General features: G+C 41.1%; 1 protein-coding gene and 1 long non-coding RNA gene across 3 annotated transcripts in view; both read left to right on the top strand.

Annotated features, from left to right (window-relative positions):
- Window positions 1-1,595, top strand: part of plekhh1 (pleckstrin homology domain containing, family H (with MyTH4 domain) member 1) — a 72,251-nt gene extending 70,656 nt beyond the window's left edge. Inside the window, exon 31 of one of the 2 annotated variants that reach the window (XR_006832793.1) lies at window positions 19-44. Coding sequence is in view for 1 of the 2 variants with exons in the window: in XM_046308283.1 (XP_046164239.1) it covers window positions 19-219 (201 nt within the window). In the remaining variant the exon portion in view is untranslated. Of the gene's footprint in view, window positions 1-18 lie in introns of both variants that reach the window. The other variant, XM_046308283.1, reaches the window with a different exon arrangement.
- A 13,726-nt stretch (window positions 1,596-15,321) lies between these two features.
- Window positions 15,322-25,926, top strand: part of LOC124002207 — a 33,231-nt gene continuing 22,626 nt past the window's right edge. Inside the window, exons 1-2 of the long non-coding RNA XR_006832948.1 lie at window positions 15,322-15,432; window positions 15,550-15,637. This is a non-coding gene — a long non-coding RNA (uncharacterized LOC124002207). The remainder of the gene's footprint in view (window positions 15,433-15,549; window positions 15,638-25,926) is intronic.

The following is a 25,926-nucleotide window of genomic DNA, read 5'->3' as shown; positions in this document are numbered from 1 at the left end:
CCTCTTCTCTCCTCCCAGATCCTGGAGTTGACTCTGTTAATGGCCAGCTATATTAACTACTGGACCCCCATCCTCCCTGGGGCCCAGAACCAGTCCCCAGGACCCTGCTCCCCTCTGGGGCCCCGTGAAGCTGGGGCTGAGGCCAGGAAGATGTGGGACGTGGATAGCAGACACTTTCCCTCCATGACCTACACAACCAAAGGACCCACTCTACTGTGAATACAGAAACAACAATCAACCCCCTGTTCCAGTGCATCTCTGGGAAAACATGGTCATGTTCCTTAGTCAATGAATGGAAGAAAACTGACTGAAACAAGGAGGATCTATACCTGGACATGTCAAATAAGAAATGCTCATTTTAGTTTTCCATTTCAAACGATTTTGCGACGGTGTACCCTACTGAACATGATCCAGGACTGAGAAACTACAGGGTATTGTGGGAGTTGTGGTACAGAAGATATTTAGCTCCACATACATTATGTTACACCTGAAAATGGCCATTGTTTTATTTTGCCCTCATTCCCTCTGGCCAGGAGTGGATTCTGTTGCATATACACGTGACATTTATTTTTAACCATGATGAATGGGAGATGGTCGTTTGTGGAAGGGGACCATAGATAAAAGGGGTAACAGTTGGTCGGAAGAAGTGGGAGAGGATATCGTTTGTGGTTCATATGAAGATGTCGCTCTTCGAATGTCTGTATTTTAGTCTTTAGATTGTTGTTTATTCCTGTAACAAGTGTTCACCTCTGCTTAATTTACAAAAAATATGCTCACGTTTGCGGACTATTTCAAAAACAATTGAGCCTTGAAAAATGAGATTTACAGTGTGGGATCAGTATAAAGGACCAACACCCACAACTTGTTGACCTTGGTAGTCTGGCCATTAGCTATACAATGAGAAATAATAAGCTTCTCCCTCCTCATTTAAACCTCAACTCTCCCACACCCCCACCGTTGTCTGTTCCAGACAGTGTATGCCAAATGGCACCCTATTCCCTTTCTAGTCCACTACATGCAACGCATCCACTGTCTTTTGTTAAAGGGGGGAAAAAGCTGTTTTTAAAAAAAGAGGAAAATACTGTTGATTTCTTCTGGCTCTTTGGTACCTAATATGGATTGGACTAACGTTATTTAACATTAAACCAGTACAAAATAATTATAATATTCAAGAAATCAAATTGTACTTGATTTTTTTTCATCAAAGAATTGAACAAAATGTCTGACTTTTATAGAAAACACCAGGCCAGGATCTGAGGAGGAACCATCAAAGCTCTATAACGTATAATACAAGTGATGATTGTACCATTCTGACCAAGCAATGTTTTTATAACCATTTTGACCACATAATGGTTATCAATATATTTTTTAAGGGTTATAGTGTAGAATAGAAGTAGAGATGGAATACAATGTGTGATGTCTGTCAGATGTATGAACTCATTGGGTGGCATGTTCCTACTGAAGAATCAGCAGCTGTTCTTTCTGGGGGCCACACAAAACGTAGAACGTGACATAATACAGAACACTAATGGACAGGAACAGCAACACCAAAATTGAAACGAACAACGCTACGACAATACAATGGAAGGTCATGAGAACACAGCCAGGTGGGACAGATTACATGGAGAGGACCAGACACATACGACTGGTACGATTACAGATATTCAAATGTTATTTAGTGACTTGAATTGTTTTGGATCAAACCACTTGTTTTTTGTATTTATTTCATTTTTGGCATTTTGTGGCTTTTTTTTTAATGCTGTAAATTATGTTTGGCAGACCGGTTAGGTTTTCAACTGAAACATTCAAAACTGACAATGACTTTGTTTTGTCTAAAGTATCTAAATAGTTTAACTTGACAGTTTTACACTGTATGAATGCAGTATGATTTGCGAATTAGGGATGTTAAGTCAATGAAACAGATTTATATACGATGTGCTTAGCTGTTATTGAGATCCTGTGTTTAAAGTAAAATAAACCGTACGATCTACACAACTGTTTTGTGTGATACATTTTCAATTCCACTTTCAAGGGACATTGAGCCCCATAATTATTTCTCAATGTGGAAATAATCCTACATTTATACCCTAATTGGAAAATATGTTGACGTTGAAAGTGCTTATATCCAGTATGATGGAATTTGGCATGGCTTTGACCTAGGAAACATTTCGAAAGACATCAAACATACTGGCGAATACAATACGCTTGTTCTTATCTTGTTTTTTTGGTTTTATTTTACACCCAAACTATCCACATACATTGGCAAATGTGCCAGTGTGATGTACAGTAGGCTATGCATTGTGCATATGTTGACGTAAGGTGGGGTTTGGTAGCTAGGATGGTAGTTGCTCTGATTTGCTTCATCCAAACAGGTCAACGTGGTAATGATGTTTTGCTGCCAACAGCATTGCTATACATCTTTCTCTTTTTCTTGAATGATTTCTCAAAACCTCCTGTTTTTGTAGTTACTCTAATATGACCAAAAATGATAGTAATTACCGGACACTGCCAACTTAGGAAAAAGACAATTGTTTGTCATTGTTTTTGCTCTCTGTTGAAGAGGATAGCTTGTTGTAGGTTTGGCCATTCCGTAACGTTGCTTTTGTGTTTGTCTCTATTTTAGCCTTTATGATTTTAAATAGCAGTGTTTTGCTTTAGGCCCTATGGGGGAAATTCAGACCAAAGTTGCGCATGTATAAATGGAACTGGTCCCCCTTTTCTGCACTTTTCTCCCTATGCGTTTCGGACCTTGAACCTATGCATGGGGGTAAATGTCAACAAGGCAAAGAGACATGCCAAATGTTTTAATCATATACCCCAACTGTTTCCTTAAATGTCTAGGCTATAGGCTATGTTAAATATTATTAGCCGCTATCAGTAGCGGCCTTATGTAATAACCATTTATATATAAGTTTTCATTTAGTTTTTGTTCCCTTCCCTGCATTAGTATCATTCCATTACATTGTTTGATTCAGCCAACCTTTATTTCTTTCCTCTGTAAAACACTGTCACATCCTTGTGGTTTTGGCTGAGGGTCAAGTAATAGTGGATACTAGGCCAAATACAAATTATAGTAAAAAAATGAATGTGGACATGTAGGTTTAATAAATCATTATGGAGCTCATTATGGAGCTCATTATGGCGCTCAAACCTGAACTTGACGCATGGTACAAGACTTGGCATTTGCCATCACACAGTTCCATGATCAGTGCAGGCAATTAGGGTATATTTATTATATCGTACCATTGCATGCTATTCTCCATAGTATAAATATAGTGTAGGCTACATTACTTCCAATGTTACCATTGATGAACTGAACGTGGCAACTTTCAGAATGAATCAAACCAACTTTTTGGGGTTTGTGCGTAAAAGCTCTATTTTTTTCCAGTAGACTCTGTCAGAGTGACCATTGGATTCTTGGTCACCTCCCTGACCAAGGCCCTTCTCCCTCAATTGCTCAGTTTGGCTGGGAAGCCAGCTCTAGGAAAAGTCTTAGTGGTTCCAAAATTCTTCCATTTAAGAATGATGGAGGCCACTGTGTTCTTAGGGGCCTTCAATGCTGCAGAAATGTTTTGGTACCTGTTACAGGAATTCAATTCCTTTATGTTTTATTTAACCAATTCAATTAAACACTCTGCCCACTCCTAAGAATTTGTAAGACCCTTATTTGCATAAAATGGACAGCGACCAGTCTCAAAATCAATCAGTAAATCAAATCAAATTTTATTTGTCACATACACATGGTTAGCAGATGTTAATGCGAGTGTAGCGAAATGCTTGTGCTTCTAGTTCCGACAATGCAGTGATAACCAACAAGTAATCTAACTAACAATTCCAAAACTACTGTCTTATACACAGTGTAAGGGGATAAAGAATATTTTACATTTACATTTAAGTCATTTAGCAGACGCTCTTATCCAGAGCGACTTACAAATTGGGATATGTACATAAGGATATATGAATGAGTGATGGTACAGAGCAGCATACAGTAGATGGTATCGAGTACAGTATATACATATGAGATGAGTATGTAGACAAAGTAAACAAAGTGGCATAGTTAAAGTGGCTAGTGATACATGTATTACATAAGGATGCAGTCGATGATGTAGAGTACAGTATATACGTATGCATATGAGATGAATAATGTAGGGTAAGTAACATTATATAAGGTAGCATTGTTTAAAGTGGCTAGTGATATATTTACATCATTTCCCATCAATTCCCATTATTAAAGTGGCTGGAGTTGGGTCAGTGTCAATGACAGTGTGTTGGCAGCAGCCACTCAATGTTAGTGGTGTCTGTTTAGTAGTCTGATGGCCTTGAGATAGAAGCTGTTTTTCAGTCTCTCGGTCCCAGCTTTGAAGCACCTGTACTGACCTCGCCTTCTGGATGATAGCGGGGTGAACAGGCAGTGGTTCAGGTGGTTGATGTCCTTAATGATCTTTATGGCCTTCCTGTAACATCGGGTGGTGTAGGTGTCCTGGAGGGCAGGTAGTTTGCCCCCGGTGATGCGTTGTGCAGACCTCACTACCCTCTGGAGAGCCTTACGTTTGAGGGCGGAGCAGTTGCCGTACCAGGCGGTGATACAGCCCGCCAGGATGCTCTCGATTGTGCATCTGTAGAAGTTTGTGAGTGCTTTTGGTGACAAGCCGAATTTCTTCAGCCTCCTGAGGTTGAAGAGGCGTGGCTGCGCCTTCTTCACGACGCTGTCAGTGTGAGTGGACCAATTCAGTTTGTCTGTGATGTGTATGCCGAGGAACTTAAAACTTGCTACCCTCTCCACTACTGTTCCATCGATGTGGATAGGGGGGTGTTCCCTCTGCTGTTTCCTGAAGTCCACAATCATCTCCTTAGTTTTGTTGACGTTGAGTGTGACACCACACTCCGAGGGCCCTCACCTCCTCCCTGTAGGCCGTCTCGTCGTTGTTGGTAATCAAGCCTACCACTGTTGTGTCGTCCGCAAACTTGATGATTGAGTTGGAGGCGTGCGTGGCCACGCAGTCGTGGGTGAACAGGGAGTACAGGAGAGGGCTCAGAACGCACCCTTGTGGGGCCCCCGTGTTGAGGATCAGCGGGGAGGAGATGTTGTTGCCTACCCTCACCACCTGGGGGCGGCCCGTCAGGAAGTCCAGTACCCAGTTGCAAAGGGCGGGGTCGAGACCCAGGGTCTCGAGCTTGATGACGAGCTTGGAGGGTACTATTGGTGTTGAATGCCGAGCTGTAGTCGATGAACAGCATTCTCACATAGGTATTCCTCTTGTCCAGGTGGGTTAGGGCAGTGTGCAGTGTGGTTGAGATTGCATCGTCTGTGGACCTATTTGGGCGGTAAGCAAATTGGAGTGGGTCTAGGGTGTCAGGTAGGGTGGAGGTGATATGGTCCTTGACTAGTCTCTCAAAGCACTTCATGATGACGGAAGTGAGTGCTACGGGGCGGTAGTCGTTTAGCTCAGTTACCTTAGCGTTCTTGGGAACAGGAACAATGGTGGCCCTCTTGAAGCATGTGGGAACAGCAGACTGGTATAGGGATTGATTGAATATGTCCGTAAACACACCGGCCAGCTGGTCTGCGCATGCTCTGAGGGCGCGGCTGGGGATGCCGTCTGGGCCTGCAGCCTTGCGAGGGTTAACACGTTTAAATGTCTTACTCACCTCGGCTGCAGTGAAGGAGAGAACGCATGTTTTCGTTGCAGGCCGTGTCAGTGGCACTGTAAGAGGGAAAAAAAGTTATTTAGTCTGCCTGGGAGCAAGACATCCTGGTCCGTGACTGGGCTGGGTTTCTTCTTGTAGTCCGTGATTGACTGTAGACCCTGCCACATGCCTCTTGTGTCTGAGCCATTGAATTGAGATTCTACTTTGTCTCTGTACTGACGCTTAGCTTGTTTAATAGCCTTGCGGAGGGAATAGCTGCACTGTTTGTATTCGGTCATGTTGCCAGACACCTTGCCCTGATTAAAAGCAGTGGTTCGCGCTTTCAGTTTCACGCGAATGCTGCCATCAATCCACGGTTTCTGGTTAGGGAATGTTTTTATCATTGCTATGGGAACGACATCTTCAACGCACGTTCTAATGAACTCGCACACCGAATCAGCGTATTCGTCAATATTTTTATCTGACGCAATACGAAACATGTCCCAGTCCACGTGATGGAAGCAGTCTTGGAGTGTGGAGTCAGCTTGGTCTGACCAGTTTCTGCCTGTAGGCAGGGATCAACAAAATGGAGTCGTGGTCAGCTTTTCCGAAAGGAGGGCGGGGCAGGGCCTTATATGCGTCGCGGAAGTTAGAGTAACAATGATCCAAGGTTTTACCACCCCTGGTTGCGCAATCGATATGCTGATAAAATTTAGGGAGTCTTGTTCTCAGATTAGCTTTGTTAAAATCCCCAGCTACAATGAATGCAGCCTCCGGATAAATGGTTTCCAGTTTGCAAAGTGTTAAATAAAGTTCGTTCAGAGCCATCGATGTGTCTGCTTGGGGGGGGGATATATACGGCTGTGATTATAATCGAAGAGAATTCTCTTGGAAGATAATGCGGTCTACATTTGATTGTGAGGAATTCTAAATCAGGTGAACAGAAGGATTTGAGTTCCTGTATGTTTCCTTCATCACACCATGTCTCGTTAGTCATGAGGCATACGCCCCCGCCACTCTTCTTACCAGAAAGATGTTTGTTTCTGTCGGCGCGATGCGTGGAGAAACCCGTTGGCTGCACCGCATCGGATAGCGTCTTCCCAGTAAGCCATGTTTCCGTGAAGCAGAGAACGTTGCAGTCTCTGATGTCCCTCTGGAATGCTACCCTTGCTCGGATTTCATCAACCTTGTTGTCAAGAGACTGGACATTGGCAAGAAGAATGTCTCGAGAGTACTGAACACGATACAATTTACCACAGGTTATAAACTGAAAATGACGTCATTCGTTTGCGAACTGTCCCATCTCTTCTCCACTCTGGTACAATGGCAGTATAGTTCTCAAGCCTTCCTAAATTGACTCCCACCAGTATATATAATTTATGACTGAGCCAAGGTCTTCCTGTGTTGATAAGCATTCTAGCCAGTTCATTCGTTTCTACCAAGGAACAGACAGTCATTGTTCTAATTCTTGATTATAATTACACACATTATATTCAGTACTAGGATTAAAATAAAATTCATACATCTATCAGTCCTGATTGAAATGTATACATAATTAGTCATTATGGTCCTTCTGTAGCTCAGTTGGTAGAGCATGGCGCTTGTAACGCCAGGGTAGTGGGTTCGATTCCCGGGACCACCCATACGTAGAATGTATGCACACATGACTGTAAGTCGCTTTGGATAAAAGCGTCTGCTAAATGGCATATATTATTATTATTATATTATTGATATAAAAAATCCCTTAACAGTACCCTTCCCCAGTTCTGTGCCTCAACACAATCCTGTCTCTGAGCTCCACGGACAATTTCTTTGACCTCATGGCTTGGTTTTTGCTCTGACATGCAACTGTCAACCGTGGGACCTTATATAGACAGGTGTGTGCCTTTCCAAATCATGTCCAATCATTGAATTTACCACAGGTTGAATCCAATCAAGTTTGGAAACAGGATGCAGCCCAAGTCTCATAGCAAAGGGTCTGAATACTTATGTAAAAAATGTATTTCTGCTTTTTTTTAAAATAAATTAGCAATAATTCTAAAAAACTGTTTTCACTTTGTTATTATAGGGTACGGTGTGTAGAATTATAAGGGAAAACAATAATTTAATCCATTTTAGAATAAGGCTGTAACGTGGAAAAGGTTAAGGGGTCTGAATAATTTCCGAATGCACTGCACATATGTATTTAATATACAGCCCAAAACAAATAATTTTATTTGAATATGTAAATGGTTATAAAAACCAAATGTATTATTATTTATTTATTTCACCTTTATTTAACCAGGTAGGTGTCACGCCCTGGCCTTAGTTATCTTTGTTTTCTTTATTATTTTGCGGACTAAGACTATGGTGGAGTGGGGTCCATGTCTCGCGCCAGAGCCGCCACCATGGACAGACGCCCACACAGACCCTCCCCTATGGGTTTGGTGTGGGGGCGGGAGTCTGCACCTTTTTTTTGGGGGGGTACTGTCACGCCCTGGCTTTAGTTATTTTTGTTTTCTTTATTATTTTGGTTAGGTCAGGGTGTGACATGGGGGTTTTTATGTGTTTTGTCTTGTCTTGTCTAGGGGTTTGTATGTTTATGGGGTTATTTCCTATCTAGGTAAATTGTATGTCTATGGTTGCCTAGATTGGTTCTCAATTAGAGGCAGCTGTCTATCGTTGTCTCTGATTGGGAACCATATTTAGGCAGCCATATTCTTTGGGTATTTTGTGGGTGATTGTTTCCTGTGTCAGTGTTTGTGCCACACGGGACTGTTTCGGGTTTTCACGTTTCTTGTTTTGTAGTTGTTCATGTTGAGTTTTCCTATTAAAACCATGGACACTTACCACGCTGCATTTTGGTCCGATCCTTGTTTCACCTCTTCAGAGGAAGAGGAGGAAATCAGCCGTGACAGTAGGCCAGTTGAGAACAAGTTTTCATTTACAAGTGCGACCTAGCCAAGATAAAGCAAAGCAGTGAGACAAAAAACAACAACACATAGTTACACATGGGATAAACAAACGTACAGTCAATAACACAATAGAAAGTCTGTATACAGTATGTGCAAATGAAGTAAGGAGGTAAGGCAATAAATAGGCCAATAGTGGCGAAGTTATTACAATTTAACAATTGACACTGGAGTGAAAGATGTGCAGATGAGGATGTGCAAGTAGAAATACTGGTGTGCAAAAAAAAGAGCAGAAAAAAACTAAAAACAAATATGGGGATGAGGTAGGTACAGTGCCTTGCGAAAGTATTCGGCCCCCTTGAACGCCCAATTTTTCAGTTTTTGATTTGTTAAAAAAGTTTGAAATATCCAATAAATGTCGTTCCACTTCATGTTTGTGTCCCACTTGTTGTTGATTCTTCACAAAAAAATACAGTTTTATATCTTTATGTTTGAAGCCTGAAATGTGGCAAAAGGTCGCAAAGTTCAAGGGGGCCGAATACTTTCGCAAGGCACTGTAGTTGGTTAGATTGGCTATTTACAGATGGGCTGTGTACAGCTGCAGTGATCAGTAAGCTGCTCTGACATCCAATGCTTGAAGTTAGTGAGGGAGATATAAGTCTTCAACTTCAGTATTTTTTGCAATTTGTTCCAGTCATTGGCAGCAGAGAACTGAAAGGAAAGGCGGCCAAAGTAGGTGTTTGCTTTGGGGATGACCAGTGAGATACAGTGGGGCAAAAAAGTATTTAATCAGCCACCAATTGTGCAAGTTCTCCCACTTAAAAAGATGAGAGAGGCCTGTAATTTTCATCATAGGTACACTTCAACTATGACATGCAAATAACTATACTTATTTCCCACCATAGTTTGCAAATACATTCATAAAAAAATCCTACAATGTGATTTTCTGGATTTTTTTCTCATTTTGTCTGTCATAGTTGAAGTGTACCTATGATGAAAATTACAGGCCTCTCTCATCTTTTTAACCCCCAACATGATACCATTCTAAATAGCTTAAGAACTCTACTACACTATACAAAATATTGTATTTTTTCAGCCAATATTGAGAAATTTGGACAACTTGATTAGCAAAAATGGGACACAATTATTTATTGTAAAGAAGGAGAAATGAGCGTATATGAGTTATTTCTATATTTCAATGATAAAATAAAATAATTAATACAAATTAAATATATATTTTTGGAAATTAGCTATTTTTGTGGAACAATAATCATTGTCATTTATTGTTAGTATTAATATTGAATTAGTATTATTAATATCATCATACTTTAATATAATTATATTATGTAGAAATTGTGTAGCCTATAAATGTATTACATGAATTATACTGAATAAAAATCTAAACACTACATGTAAAGTGTTGGTCCCATGTTTCATGTGCTGAAATAAAAGATCCCAGAAATGTTCCATATGCACAAAAAGCTTATTTCTCTCAAATGTTGTGCACATATTGTGTTTACATCCCTGGTAGTGAGCATTTCTCCTTAGCCAAGAGAATCCATCAACCTGACAGATGTGGTATATCAAGAAGCTGATTAAACAGCATCATTATTACACAGGTGCACCTTGTGCTGGGGACAATTAAAGGCCACTCAAAAATGTGCTGTATTGTCACACAACACAATGCCACACATGTTTCGTTTTGAGGGAGTGTGGGAGTGTGCAATTTCATGCTGACTGCATGAATGTCCACCACATGCAGACCACATGTTACCACTCCAGCCCAGGACCTCAACATCTGGTTTCTTCACCTGCGAGATTGTGTGAGACCAGCCACCCAGCCAGCTGATGAAAACTGAGGATTATTTTTGTCTGTAATAAAGCCCTTTGTGGGGAAAAACTAATTCTGACTGGCTGGGCCTGGCTCCCCAGTAGGTGGGCCTATGCCGTCCCAGGCCCACCCATGGCTCCGCCCCTGCCCAGTCTGCCCAGTCTTGTGAAATCCATAGATTAGTGCCAAAATAATATATTTCAATTGACTGATTTCCTTATATGAATTGTAGCTCAGTAAAATCATTGTAAATTGTTGCATGTTGTGTTTATATTTTAGTTCATTATACATTTAGGCTTATCAGCTCAACATTCTCAACATTAAACTCTAGTGGACATTTTGTTGAATGCAACCAGAAAGACCCCCTCACCCCTCAACAATTCCAATGACTGTTTTATTGTCACCCTAGTCAGATACTTCAAAATAAACGTTTTTAGTCATATACCTGTATGATTATGAATATAGCTTGCTAGGGTTTTTTAAAGTTGGTGAAGTCATATCTTTCTAAGTAAAATCCAGCTACGCTAGCTTTCACTATCAAGCTAGCTGATTGCAAATTTGAGGAAAATTAAATTGATCCTATTTAAAAAATTGATTTCTGTTAAGAAACATGTATTTCACAAACCTCCCCCAAAAATTCTCCATTATTTGACAGTAACAGGGACAATATTCTAAAAAAGGTGAGAGTATTAAGAAAATAGTCATTTTGATTCACAATTACATCCCATTACAAAATATGTTGTAATGAGACACTGAATATCCTTTCTTAGTTTTTTTCATAGCCTTAGCATTGTTTACCTCAGAAGGCTATGTATCATTTTACTTACTATTATTATTTTTATTTTTTATTTTTATTATTATTTTTTTGTATATGTTTTTTTTTATTAACAACAAATCAATACATAAAGCACATGAGGGAACACAAGCATACACAGATTACAAACAATGGACAATCAAGCTAGGGGGTACAATATCACATTACAATTACACAAGGACCTTAAGGGACATGCATATACTTACAATTCTAACAGCTTTTTTGTTAGTAGAGCATTTAACCGTCTTAAAATACAGTTCAATTTCTTTTTGTAGGATACGAAAATGTGGTTTTCTGTTTGTAAATTTACATTTGTGTATATGAAATTTGTCCAAAAGAATAATTAAATTAATTACATAAAAATGATTCCGCTTATTTCTATTGTATGTAAAGAATCCAAACAGTACATCTCTCCACAATAGTGTAAAATCTTCATAAATGTGTTCAATTATAAACCTACTGATGTCTAGCCACAGTTTTCTTACATGCATACAATGCCAAAAAAGATACACAACTGTTTCTGGGTGATCATTACAAAAGGAGCAATTTGAGTTGATGTTTTCCTTAAACTTCTTCATATAGTGGTTGGCAGGATAATATTTCTGAATAATTTTAAAGGAAACTTCCTTAATTTTGTTAACAAGTAGGTATGTTTGTGGCAACATTCAAACTTTTTTCCAACAGATATTATCAATAAATCCATTCCAATAAGGCATGACATAAGGTAGATAGATACAACATCCTGCTGAAACAAGGATCGTATCGCTCTGTTGTTGATTGGACCAAAAGAGAAACAAATCTTTCCTACTGTTGAGTCAACAGGGTCAATAGAAGGTAGGCTCTGAGGGTCAGGTCTTGACATGTTCCTGAATAACAGAGCAACACCTGAGGGAAAGGCATCTAAAATAATTGCAAAATCTTTAGGTGTTACAGGGACCTTGTAAAGTGATAAGAATTCTTTATAACTGACTAAAAGACCCTCTGCATTTACCAGTTGGCTCACCAATAGGATATTATTTCTGAACCAATATTCTAAAAACAGAGAGGTATTTTTATACAATATATCCCGATTATTCCATATATAATATCTGTGTGGAGAAAAATTGTGTTTATAAATTAAGGACCATGACAAGAAAATCTGCCGATGAAAAGCAGAAAGTTTCACTTCAATATTATAATTGCAAAACAACATGAAGTTAAGGCCACCAAAAGTAGAGAAGAGATGATGAGGAATAAAATTCCAGATAGAAGTGGGTCTTCTTAGGAATTGTTTTATCCAATTGATCTTTAAAGTATTATTTAAAGTAATAAAATCCAGAAAATTCAGTCCACCATTCTCATAAGTGTTCATTACAACAGTTTTCCTAATGTAATGGGTACGGTTTCTCCAAAGAAAGTTGACAAGCATCTGGTCTATCTCCTTGCTTATATTACGGTCAAGATATAAAGATAGAGCACCATATGTTAGTCTAGAGATACCTTCAGCCTTGGTTATTAGGACTCTACCTTTTAAAGATAAGTCCCTCTGTAGCCATTGATTTAGTTTCTTCTGGGTTTTAAGAGGGTTAAAATTTAGTAAGCCTCTAGACTTCTAGACTGCTGATCCTTTGTAATGGTTATGCCTACATATGTAAGTTCTTCTTTTACTGGAATACCATTATATGAAGGTGTCACACAATCTTTGACAGCCATGAGTTCACATTTCTTAATGTTAAGAAATAGACCAGACGCTTTGGAAAAGGATTGTATCACATTGATCGATATGGGAATTTGGTTAGCGTCTGTCAGAAAAAGTGTAGTATCGTCAGCCAGCTGGCTTATAATAATTTCTTTACCAGCTATGGAAATACCTTGTACAGGACTATTATTTAAAGAATTTGCAAGAAGTTGGGTGATTAATAAAAACAGGTACGGAGAGATAGGACAACCTTTCCTAATTCCTCTCTTTAACTCAAATCTAGGTGAGGTGCCATATTTCAATTTGATAGAGCTGTTACCATTTGCATAGAGAGTCTTAATAGCCTTACAGAAAAAATCCCCAAAGCCAAGTCTCTCAAGGGAGTGGAAGAGAAACTGATGCTCTACTGTGTCAAATGCTTTATAAGAATCTAAAAATAATATGAAGCTATCCTCAGTTATTAGGTCTGAGTAGTCAAGTACGTCTAATACTAATGTGACATTGTTAGAAATATGTCTGTTCCTCATGAAGCCAGACTGTGTTTCATCAATGATTGCATCCAGAACTTCTTTAATTATTTTTGCAAGTAGTGAGGCTAATATCTTATAGTCATTATTAAGAAGACAAATTGGACGCCAGTTATCGATGAGCAGTACTTCTTTTTTAGGCTTAGGTATCAGTGTTATTAACCCCTGACTCATTGTAGGAGGGAGAACATTGTTTTTAATACTCTCTAAAAAGACTTCAAATAGGAAGGGAGCTACTTGTTCAGAAAATAATTTGTAAAATTCTGATGTAATTCCATCAACACCTGGTGATTTATTGTTCTTTAGATGTTTGATAGACTCTATAATCTCTTCAACTTTGATGGGTTCATCACACTGTTTAGATTCTATATCACTGATAGAGTGAACATTATTCAGTGAGTTAAACAACATATCTGTGGATTCCTGACAGTACGTAGAGCTATACAATTTTCTGAAAAAATTGCTGCAGTATTTAGCGATTAATTTTGGTCATCTGTAATAACACCATCAATGTTTAACATATGGATAGTGTTATTTTTAGAGTGAAATTTCTCAAGTCTAAAGAAATAGGATGAATTCTGTTCTCCCTCCTGAATCCATTTTTTCCTAGATCTAATAAAGGCTCCTTCTGCTTTTAATTTATATATATTATCCAGTTTATTTTGTAACTCAATTAGTTCCATCTTCTCCTCCCCCAAGAGGTCAGCTGGAGACCTCTGAGAAAGGGAAGTGATCTTAATGATCACATTTTCCTCCTCAGTTCTTCTGGTCTTAGCAAGATTACTACCATATTTTCTAAGATATTTGGACACCTCAAATTTAAAGAGCTCCCAGTTCTTGCAATAAGATTTTTCTTCACAAGCCCTTTCCCAAAAGTGTGAGAGCAGATCTTTAACCTCAAATGTAACTATATCATTATTTAATATTATGCCGCTTGAGACGTGTGCCACGCCCACTATGATGACGGCATACCCATTGAACCCGTTTACAGAGAGGGGGTGACGCAAGAAGATAGTACTCCGCCCAAAATCTGTCAGAGTGAGATAGGCCCTTTTTCGGATGGAGGTCTATGGAGAGACTGTTGAATTTATGTGAGGCTTATTTGATCGAATATAAGTTTCATAATGTTTAGGCTGTTACAAAAACGACGTATTGCACACATGTTTTATTTATTTAACTAGGCAAGTCAGTTAAGAACAAATTATTATTTACAAATGACGTCCTAGGAACGGTGGGTTAACTGCCTTGTTCAGGGGCAGAACGACATATCTTTTACCTTGTCTGCTCGGGGCCCAACGCTCTTACCACTAGGCTACCTGCCGCACCATGACAGCTTAGGTATCACACTATGTTAGTAACTTAACAAATACTAACCCTATTTGAGAGTATTTTCAAATACATGGGTTAAATGCATGGGAGTGTATTTGAGTCAGTGTATTTGAGTATCTTTCCACGTGTATTTCCAAATACATTATATGTTTTGAGTTTTTCTTGTAGGCTATGCTGTTACATCATGCACCACTACCGTAGAAACCTTACCATCGTCAAGGTTAAAATTAAATTGAGTTTGTCGAGTAGGGCTACACCATAGAGAATGATAGAGGCCTCTTGTGGACAGAAGGTCATTTTAGCGCCATTTAGGGCTTCCATTTTAACGTAGCCAACTGGGTGGGACTTCCAACTTCATTGGCTGATCCCTCCCGATACCCATTCTGCACAGTTGCAAAGGAGTTCTCTATCTATCTCTATGGGCTACACAACTCGGAAATGCATCATTTTGCTATTGCGCTGGTCAACGTTAAGCTCGAAGCGAAATTGACAAGAGGCAGAATATGTCCATAGAGAGTTTCTATTGGATAAATTCAGGTAGGTCCCGCCCCGTTTCGTGTTCTTCCGTTTAAAACACGTTTTTCAACAGAATCGGTTTTATGAATATGCCCAAACTGTCATTTCTGATCCACTAACAGGTAAACCCGAAGTTTGAATAGCCTGAAATTCCAGTTGCAGTTGCCCGTGTTTGGGACATACTCGACATTTTGGTCAACCCCCCAAAAAATCACTAGGTCATAGTTACACATTGTATTTCACCACGTTGAAATGAACTTACTGTAGATTTTGTATCGCGTTTTTCTGGAAGGTATGTCAGTGAACTCATGTTGATGTGATGTGTGCTTTTGCAGGCAGACTAACGAAACAACATGACATCCCCCAAAAAGCAAGGTTTATTACGGGAGGCATCTCACCAGATCATTGCCGGTGGATCAGCAGGTAAGACAAACTTTAGGTTAGTAACACTTTTAGTATGTGAAATATGGTCTACAATCGGTTGTAATGGTTCAAATGAATAAGCGGCTGCGCTTGTTTAAGTAAATTTTCCAACATGCCTACTGTAGAATGTCAGTTTTAGTGGGAATATTGCTTTCCATAATGTCTATCTGAATAGTTGTTTTTACTGTAGACATCATTCAAGAAGTGATATCATTGTTGTGATGAACTCTGAACTATTCAAACAGTTTCGTACCGGATGGTCTCCTTTTTTTTTTGCCTTTTATGCCTTCTGAAAACATTACTGTCCGCATTGGGTTCCGCATTCCAGATTCCTTTCAAAATACAGTATGCGGCTGCTTGTTGGTTTATGAAAATGTGTGCATGCAAGTCCCTCTCCCGTCAACGCCTCTTGAATTCAATCACCCCCCCCAAAAAAAATATATATATATACAGTTGAAGTTGGAAGTTTACATACACTTAGGTTGGAGTCATTAAAACTCGTTTTTCAACCACTCCACAAATTTCTTGTTAATAAACTATAGTTTTGGCAAGTTGGTTAGGACATCTACTTTGTGCATGACAAAAAAATAATTTTTCCAAGAATTGTTTAGACAGGTTATTTCACTTATAATCCAATGTTTCACAATTCCAGTGTGTCAGACGTTTACATACACTAAATTGACTGTGCCTTTAAACAACTTGGAAAATTCCAGAAAATTATGTCATGGCTTAAGAAGCTCCTGATTTGAGATCATTTGAGTCAATTGGAGGTGTACCTGTGGATGTGTTTCAAGGCCTACCTTCAAACTCAGTGACTCTTTGCTTCAGCCAAGACCTCTGAAAAAAATTGTAGACCTCCACAAGTCTGGTTCATTCTTGGGAGCAATTTCCAAACGCCTGAAGTTACGACGTTCATCTGTACAAACAATAGTACGCTAGTATAAATACCATGGGACCACGCAGCCGTCATACCTCTCAGGAAGGAGACGCGTCTCCTAGAGATTAACATACTTTGGTGCGTAAAGTGCAAATCAATCCCAGAACAACAGCAAAGGACCTTGTGAAGATGCTGGAGGAAACCGCTACTAAAGTATCTATATCCAAAGTAAAGCGAGTCCCATATTGACATAACCTGAAAGGCTGCTCAGCAAGGAAGAAGCCACTGCTCCAGAACTGCCATAAAAAAGCCAGACTACGGTTTGCAACTGCACATGGGGACAAAGATCGTACTTTTTGAAAAAATGTCCTCTGCCCTGATGAAACAAAAATAGAACTGTTTGACCATAATGACCATTGTTATGTTTGGAGGAAAAAGGTGGAGGCTTGCAAGCCAAAGAACACCATCCCAACCGTGAAGCACGGGGGTGGCAGCATCATGTTGTGGAGGTGCTTTGCTGCAGGAGGGACTGGTGCACTTCAGAAAATAGTTGGCATCACGAGGAAAATGATGTGGATATATTGAAGCAACATCTCAAGAAATCTGTCAGGAAGTTAAAGCTTGGTTGCAAATGGGTCTTCCAAATGGACAATGACCCCAAGCATACTTCCAAAGTTGTGGCAAAATGGCTTAAGGAGAACCAAGTCAAGGTATTGGAGTGGCCATCACAAAGCCATGACCTCAATCCTATAGAAAATGTGTGGTCAGAACTGAAAAAGCGTGTCGGAGCAAGTAGGCCTACAAACCTGACTCAGTTACACCAGCTCTGTCAGGAGGAATGGGCCAAAGTTCACCCAACTTATTGTGGGAAGCTTGTGGAAGGCTACCTGAAATGTTTGACCCAAGTTAAACAATTGAAAGGTAATGCTACCAAATACTAGTTCCGTGTATGTAAACTTCTGACCCAGTGGGAATGTGATGAAAGAAATAAAAGCTGAAAGAAATCATTCACTCTATTATTCTGGCATTTCACATTCTTAAAATAAAATGGTGATCCTAATTGACCTAAGACAGGGATTTTTACAAGGATTAAATGTCTAGAATTGTGCAACTGAGTTTAAATATATTTGGCTAAGGTATATGTAAACTTCAACTGTACAGAACCAGTCAAAAGTTTGGAGTCACGTACTCATTCAAGGGTTTTTCTTTATTTTTTACTATTTTCTACAATCTAGAATAACAGTGGAGACATCAAAACTATGAAATAACACATGTAATCATGTAGTAACCAAAATATGTTTGAGATTCTTCAAAGTAGCCACCCTTTGCCTTGATGACAGCTTTGCACACTCTTGGGATTCTCTCAACCGGCATCACCTGGAATGATTTTCCTACAGTCTTGAAGGAGTTTCCACAAATGCTGAGCACTTGTTGGCTGTTTTTCTTTCACTCTGCGGTCCAGCTAATCTCAAACCATCTTAATTGGGTTGAGGTTAGGTGATTGTGGAGGCCAGGTCATCTGCAGCACTCCATCACTCTCCTTCTTGGTCAAATCAACCTTACACAGCCTGGAGGTGTGTTGGGTCATTGTCCTGTTGAAAAACAAATGATAGTCCCACTAAGCGCAAAGCAGATGGGATGGCGTATCGCTGCAGAATGCTGTGGTAGCCATGCTGGTTAAGTGTGCGTTGAATTTTGTTTACCGTAATTGCTGGACTATTAAGCGCACCTGAATATAAACCGCACCCACTGAATTATAAAAAAATATCTATTTTGTACATAAATACGCCGCACATGTCTATAAGCCGCAGGTGCCTACCGGTACATTGAAACAAATTAACTTGGTCACTATCTTCCTCCTGTCCACTGAAACCACTGAAGTCATCTCCTTCGGTGTCGGAGATGAATAGCCTCAGAATTGCTTCATCCGATGTTGGATCGTTTTCATTGTCGCTCTCGTCACTTTCATACGGAGGCAAATACCCCGCTGAGCTCATGCTGCCCCTTCAACACGCAGCAGTCCAGCCTTTCGAAACCCGTTGATGATAGTGGATTTTTTGACAATGCTCCACGCTGTCAGGACCCACTGGCAGACTTGACCATAAGTTGCTCTTCGCATGCGGCCCGTTTTAGTGAAGGATTTCTCCCCACTTGTCATCCAAGCCTCCCACTGAACAAGGAGCGCCACCTTAAATGCACGATTTTAAACTGATGTCGAGTGGCTGCAAATTACTTTGGGCCATCTGCTTTTCTTCCCTCTGAAAGCTTTTGTTGTCTTTCTGCACTGAGTCAGTTCCTCACGCTGCGGTTTCCAACGTCTTATCATCGACTCATTAAGGCCAAGCTCCCGTGCAGCAGCTCTCTTTCCTTTTCCAACAGCCAGATCGATCGCCTTCAACTTGAAAGCTGCATCATATGCATTTCTCCGTGTCTTTGCCATGATGAGGGTGACAAAATTACTACTGTAATCAGAATGATGGGAAGTTTGAGCGCGCTCGATTTTACGTCATGTGACTGTGCTCAGTTTTTTGGCGGCATGAATCTTGTGAAAGCGGGAAAAATCCATAAATTAGCCGCGTCATTGTATAAACCCCGAGGTTCAAAGCGTGGGAATAAAGTAGCGGCTTATAGTCCAGCAATTACGGTATATATATTTTATTCACTAAAGCAGTACACTGGGCCTTTAATATTCCTCTATTAGCAGACATTCTCTCTACCCCACCCTCATCACCCCCACTATGCTTCTATTGATTCCCTGTTTATCTGAGTTATTGCCATTTCAAGAAGGCAGAAATCCATCCGGTATGACGTAGCACTGTGATAGTCACTCTCACTAGACTGATTCTCCATGTTGCTACAAACCTTACTATAATGCCAAAATGAAACATTTGTTCACAACAAAAATATTGTTCCCACATATTGGTGTTATTTAACACTGTAAATGAAAGGAATGAGTGGTTTTGGGTAGATTTTTCCTTTTAATTGTAGTCAAGCATTTTTGGCTGAAATAATAGGATTTCATTATTGATTAAAAATAGATGCCGAAATACTGAAAATATTCTTTACACTCTAATCTATATATTGTAGCCTATTTGTTCTGTGTGTAGCTTATGTTATAGGCACAGAGGTGGCACCACCGGTTCCAAAGTGGTGTGGCAAAATGTGTACTAGTCTTTTCTGGGGCCTGGAGTTTTTTCTGATCTAATGATCTGGTCAGGTAAAACTCTGGGTCCTATTCATAGGCTCCTATTCATAGGCTATGTCAAAATATGTGTATTATTATTATTATTATAGATAGCTTGCTAACCTTTTAATCTGTGCTATGACTATAGGGTTGGGAGTTTTCTTGTCAGGTTATGTGAATTGGAAACACTCCTGGCCAAAGGTGGATTAAACCCTTTCAAACTACCACAAACCTTGTTATTATTCATTCTGAATTGGATATCAAATGAGCCAGAAACAACTACTTCAATGGACAGCATACTCTGTAGTTTAGCGAACTACTATAACACGGCTGAGCATTATGCAAAGAACGGTTACAATGTCTTTAAATGTCTATTTCACTCTAGACACAATGTTAAACAGTGGACCTTGAAAAAAAAAAATACAGACACTTTTCTACATTGAACTATTTGAATTGTATGTCAAACTATTATTTGTTCATCTGACGACAGTGCTCTTCTGCAATTATTCAGTCTGTAAGCTTTATGATAAACAGAGAGTAGCAGTAGCGTAAAAGAGGGGTTGGTGGGTGGCAGGACACAATGCAGATAGTCCGGGTAGCCAATGTGCGGGGTCACCGGTTAGTATGTACAGTGGGGCAAAAATGTTTAGTCAGCCACCAATTGTGCAAGTTCTCCCACTTAAAAAGATGAGGCCTGTAATTTTCATCATAGGTACACTTCAACTATGACAGACAAAATGAGAATTTGTTTAACAGAAAATCACATTCTAGGATTTTTAATGAATTTATTTGCAAATTATGGTGGAAAATAAGCATTTGGTCAAGAACAAAAGTTTATCTCAATACTTTGTCATTGCCAACAAAGGGTATATAACAGAGGTCAAACGTTTTCTGTAAGTCTTCACAAGGTTTTCACACTGTTGCTGGTATTTCGGCCCATTCCTCCATGCAGTTCTCCTCTAGAGCAGCGACGTTTTGGGGCTGTTGCTGGGCAACACTGACTTTCAACTCCCTCCAAAGATTTTCTATTGGGTTGAGATCTGGAGACTGGCTAGGACACTCCAGGACCTTGAAATGCTTTTTACGAAGCCACTCCTTCGTTGCCCGGGCGGTGTGTTTGGGATCATTGTCATGCTGAAAGACCCAGCCATGTTTCATCTTCAATGCCCTTGCTGATGGAAGGAGGTTTTCACTCAAAATCTCACGATCCATGGCCCCATTCATTCTTTCCTTTACACGGATCAGTCATCCTGGTCCCTTTGCAGAAAAACAGCCCCAAAGCATGACGTTTCCACCCCCATGCTTCACAGTAGGTATGGTGTTCTTTGGATGCAACTCAGCATTCTTTGTCCTCCAAACACGACGAGTAGAGTTTTTACCAAAAAGTTATATTTTGGTTTCATCTGACCATATGACATTCTCCCAATCTTCTTCTGGATCATCCAAATGCTCTCTAGTAAACTTCAGACTGGCCTGGACATGTACTGGCTTAAGCAGGGGGACACGTCTGGCACGGCAGGATTTGAGTCCCTGGCGGCGTAGTGTGTTACTGATGGTAGGCTTTGTTACTTTGGTCCCAGCTCTCTGCAGGTCATTCACTAGGTCCCCCCGTGTGGTTCGGGGATTTTTGCTCACCGTTTTGACCCCACGGGGTGAGATCTTGCGTGGAGCCCCAGATCGAGGGAGATTATCAGTGATCTTGTATGTCTTCCATTTCCTAATAATTGCTCCCACATTTGATTTCTTCAAACCAAGCTGCTTACCTATTGCAGATTCAGTCTTCCCAGCCTGGTGCAGGTCTACAATTTTGTTTCTGGTGTCCTTTGACAGCTCTTTGGTCTTGGCCATAGTGGAGTTTGGAGTGTGACTGTTTGAGATTGTGGACAGGTGTCTTTTATACTGATAACAAGTTCAAACAGGTTCCATTAATACAGGTAACGAGTGGAGGATAGAGGAGCCTCTTAAAGAAGAAGTTACAGGTCTGTGAGAGCCAGAAATCTTGCTTGTTTGTAGGTGACCAAATACTTATTTTCCACCATAATTTGCAAATAAATTCATACAAAATCCTACAATGTGATTTTTCTCTTATTTTTTTCTCATTTTGTCTGTCATAGTTTACCTATGATGAAAATGACAGGCCTCTCATCTTTTTAAGTGGGAGAACTTGCACAATTGGTGGCTGACTAAATACTTTTTTGCCCCACTGTACATGAATGTATAGTTAAAGTGACTATGCATAGTTTATAAACAAAGTAGCAGCAGTGTAAAAGAGGGGTTGTGGGGGCGGGACGATGCAAATAGTCTGGGTAGCCATTTGATTACTTTTTCAGGAGTCTTATGGTTTGGTGGTAAAAGCTGTTGAGAAGCCTTTTGGTCCTAGACTTGGAGCTCTGGTATCTTTTGCCATGCTGTAGCAGAGAGAACAGTCTATAACTGGGGTGGCTGGGGTCCTTGACCATTTTTAGGGCCTTCCTCTGACACCGCATGGTATAGAGGTCCTGGATGGCTGGAAGCTTGATGTACTGGGCCGTACGCGCTACCCTCTGTAGTGCCTTGGGGTCGGAGGCCGAGCAGTTGCCGTACCAGGCGATGAGTCGTACCATGCTCTCGTTGTTGCAGTTGTAGAACCTTTTGAGGATCTGAGGACCCATGCCAAATCTTTTCAGTTTCCTGAGGGGGAATAGGCTTTGTTATGCCACTCCAAGAAACAACTGTCTTGGTGTGTTTGGACCATTCCAGCATAGTCCTGTAGTTTAGCATCTGCTTCATCTGACCACTTTTTTTATTGACCGAATCACTGGTGCTTCCTGCTTTAATTTTCGCTTGTAAGCAGGAACTCAAATCCTTCTGTTCACCTGATTTAGAATTCCTCACAATCAAATGTAGACCGCATTATCTTCCAAGAGAATTCTCTTCGATTATAATCACAGCCGTATATATCCCCCCCAAGCAGACACATCGATGGCTCTGAACGAACTTTATTTGGAGGCTGCATTCATTGTAGCTGGGGATTTTAACAAAGCCAATCTGAAAACAAGACTCCCTAAATTTTATCAGCATATCGATTGCGCAACCAGGGGTGGTAAAACCTTGGATCATTGTTACTCTAACTTCCGCGACGCATATAAGGCCCTGCCCCGCCCCCCTTTCGGAAAAGCTGACCACGACTCCATTTTGCTGATCCCTGCCTACAGACAGAAATTAAAACAAGAGGCTCCCACGCTGAGGTCTGTCCAACGCTGGTCAGACCAAGCTGACTCCACACTCCAAGACTGCTTCCATCACGTGGACTGGGACATGTTTCGTATTGCGTCAGATGGGAATATTGACGAATACGCTGATTCGGTGTGCGAGTTCATTAGAACGTGCGTCGAAGATGTCGTTCCCATAGCAACGATAAAAACATTCCCTAACCAGAAACCGTGGATTGATGGCAGCATTCGCGTGAAACTGAAAGCGCGAACCACTGCTTTTAATCAGGGCAAGGTGTCTGGCAACATGACTGAATACAAACAGTGCAGCTATTCCCTCCGTAAGGCTATCAAACAAGCTAAGCGTCAGTACAGAGACAAAGTGGAATCTCAATTCAATGGCTCAGACACAAGAGGCATGTGGCAGGGTCTACAGTCAATCACGGACTACAAGATGAAATCCATCCCAGTCACGGACCAGGATGTCTTGCTCCCAGGCAGACTAAATAACTTTTTGCCCGCTTTGAGGACAATACAGTGCCACTGACACGGCCTGCAACGGAAACATGCAGTCTCTCCTTCACTGCAGCCGAGGTGAGTAAGACATTTAAACGTGTTAACCCTCGCAAGGCTGCAGGCCCAGACGGCATCCCCAGCCGCGCCCTCCGAGCATGCGCAGACCAGCTGGCCGGTGTGTTTACGGACATATTCAATCAATCCCTATACCAGTCTGCTGTTCCCACATGCTTCAAGAGGGCCACCATTGTTCCTGTTCCCAAGAAAGCTAAGGTAACTGAGCTAAACGACTACCGCCCCGTAGCACTCACTTCCGTCATCATGAAGTGCTTTGAGAGACTAGTCAAGGACCATATCACCTCCACCCTACCTGACACCCTAGACCCACTCCAATTTGCTTACCGCCCAAATAGGTCCACAGACGATGCAATCTCAACCACACTGCACACTGCCATAACCCACCTGGACAAGAGGAATACCTATGTGAGAATGCTGTTCATCGACTACAGCTCGGCATTCAACACCATAGTACCCTCCAAGCTCGTCATCAAGCTCGAGACCCTGGGTCTCGACCCCGCCCTGTGCAACTGGGTACTGGACTTCCTGACGGGCCGCCCCCAGGTGGTGAGGGTAGGCAACAACATCTCCTCCCCGCTGATCCTCAACACGGGGCCCCACAAGGGTGCGTTCTGAGCCCTCTCCTGTACTCCCTGTTCACCCACGACTGCGTGGCCACGCACGCCTCCAACTCAATCATCAAGTTTGCGGACGACACAACAGTGGTAGGCTTGATTACCAACAACGACGAGACGGCCTACAGGGAGGAGGTGAGGGCCCTTGGAGTGTGGTGTCAGGAAAATAACCTCACACTCAACGTCAACAAAACTAAGGAGATGATTGTGGACTTCAGGAAACAGCAGAGGGAACACCCCCTATCCACATCGATGGAACAGTAGTGGAGAGGGTAGCTAGTTTTAAGTTCCTCGGCATACACATCACAGACAAACTGAATTGGTCCACTCACACTGACAGCGTCGTGAAGAAGGCGCAGCAGCGCCTATTCAACCTCAGGAGGCTGAAGAAATTCGGCTTGTCACCAAAAGCACTCACAAACTTCTACAGATGCACAATCGAGAGCATCCTGGCGGGCTGTATCACCGCCTGGTACGGCAACTGCTCCGCCCTCAACCGTAAGGCTCTCCAGAGGGTAGTGAGGACTGCACAACGCATCACCGGGGGCAAACTACCTGCCCTCCAGGACACCTACACCACCCGTTGTTACAGGAAGGCCATAAAGATCATCAAGGACATCAACCACCCGAACCACTACCTGTTCACCCCGCTATCATCCAGAAGGCGAGGTCAGTACAGGTGCATCAAAGCTGGGACCGAGAGACTGAAAAACAGCTTCTATCTCAAGGCCATCAGACTGTTAAATAGCCACCACTAACATTGAGTGGCTGCTGCCAACACACTGTCATTGACACTGACCCAACTCCAGCCATTTTAATAATGGGAATTGATGGAAATGATGTAAATATATCACTAGCCACTTTAAACAATGCTACCTTATATAATGTTACTTACCCTACATTATTCATCTCATATGCATATGTATATACTGTACTCTACAACATCGACTGCATCCTTATGTAACACATGTATCACTAGCCACTTTAACTATGCCACTTTGTTTACTTTGTCTACACACTCATCTCATATGTATATACTGTACTCGATACCATCTACTGTATGCTGCTCTGTACCATCACTCATTCATATATCCTTATGTACATGTTCCTTATCCCCTTACACTGTGTATAAGACAGTAGTTTTGGAATTGTTAGTTAGATTACTTGTTGGTTATCACTGCATTGTCGGAACTAGAAGCACAAGCATTTCGCTACACTCGCATTAACATCTGCTAACCATGTGTATGTGACAAATAAAATTTGATTTGATTTGAATGAGGAGGATAGAATTGTGGTCAGATTTATCAAATGGAGGGTGAGGGAGAGCTTTGTATGCGTCTCTGTGTGTGGAGTACAGGGGATCTAGCATTTTTCTCCCTCTGGTGGCGCATTTAACATGTTGATAGAAATGAGGTAAAACTGATTTAAGTTTCCCTGCATTATAGTCCCCGGCCACTAGGAGCGCTGCCTCTGGGTGAGTGGTTTCCTGTTTGCTTATTTCCTTATACAGCTGACTTGAGTGGTGTCTTAGTGCCATCGTCTGTCTGTGGTGGTAAATAAACAGCCACGAAAAGTATAGAAAACTCACTTGGCAAATAGTGTGGTCTACAGCTTTACATAAGATATTCTACTTCAGGCAAGCAAAATCTAGAGACTTCCTTAGATTTCATGCACCAGCTGTTGTTGACAAATATGCACAGACCCCCCCCCCCCATCTTACCGGAGTGTGCTGTTCTATCTAGCCGGTGCAGCGTATTACCCGCTAGCATGAATATCCATGTCATCATTCAGCCACGATTGTGTGAAACATAAGATGTTACAATTTCTGA

The sequence above is a fragment of the Oncorhynchus gorbuscha genome, linkage group LG17 (genome assembly GCF_021184085.1).
Source record: "Oncorhynchus gorbuscha isolate QuinsamMale2020 ecotype Even-year linkage group LG17, OgorEven_v1.0, whole genome shotgun sequence".
Classification (NCBI taxonomy): Eukaryota; Metazoa; Chordata; class Actinopteri; order Salmoniformes; family Salmonidae; genus Oncorhynchus; species Oncorhynchus gorbuscha.
Note: the sequence above shows the minus strand (reverse complement) of the source record. Positions and strands in the feature narration are given on the sequence as shown.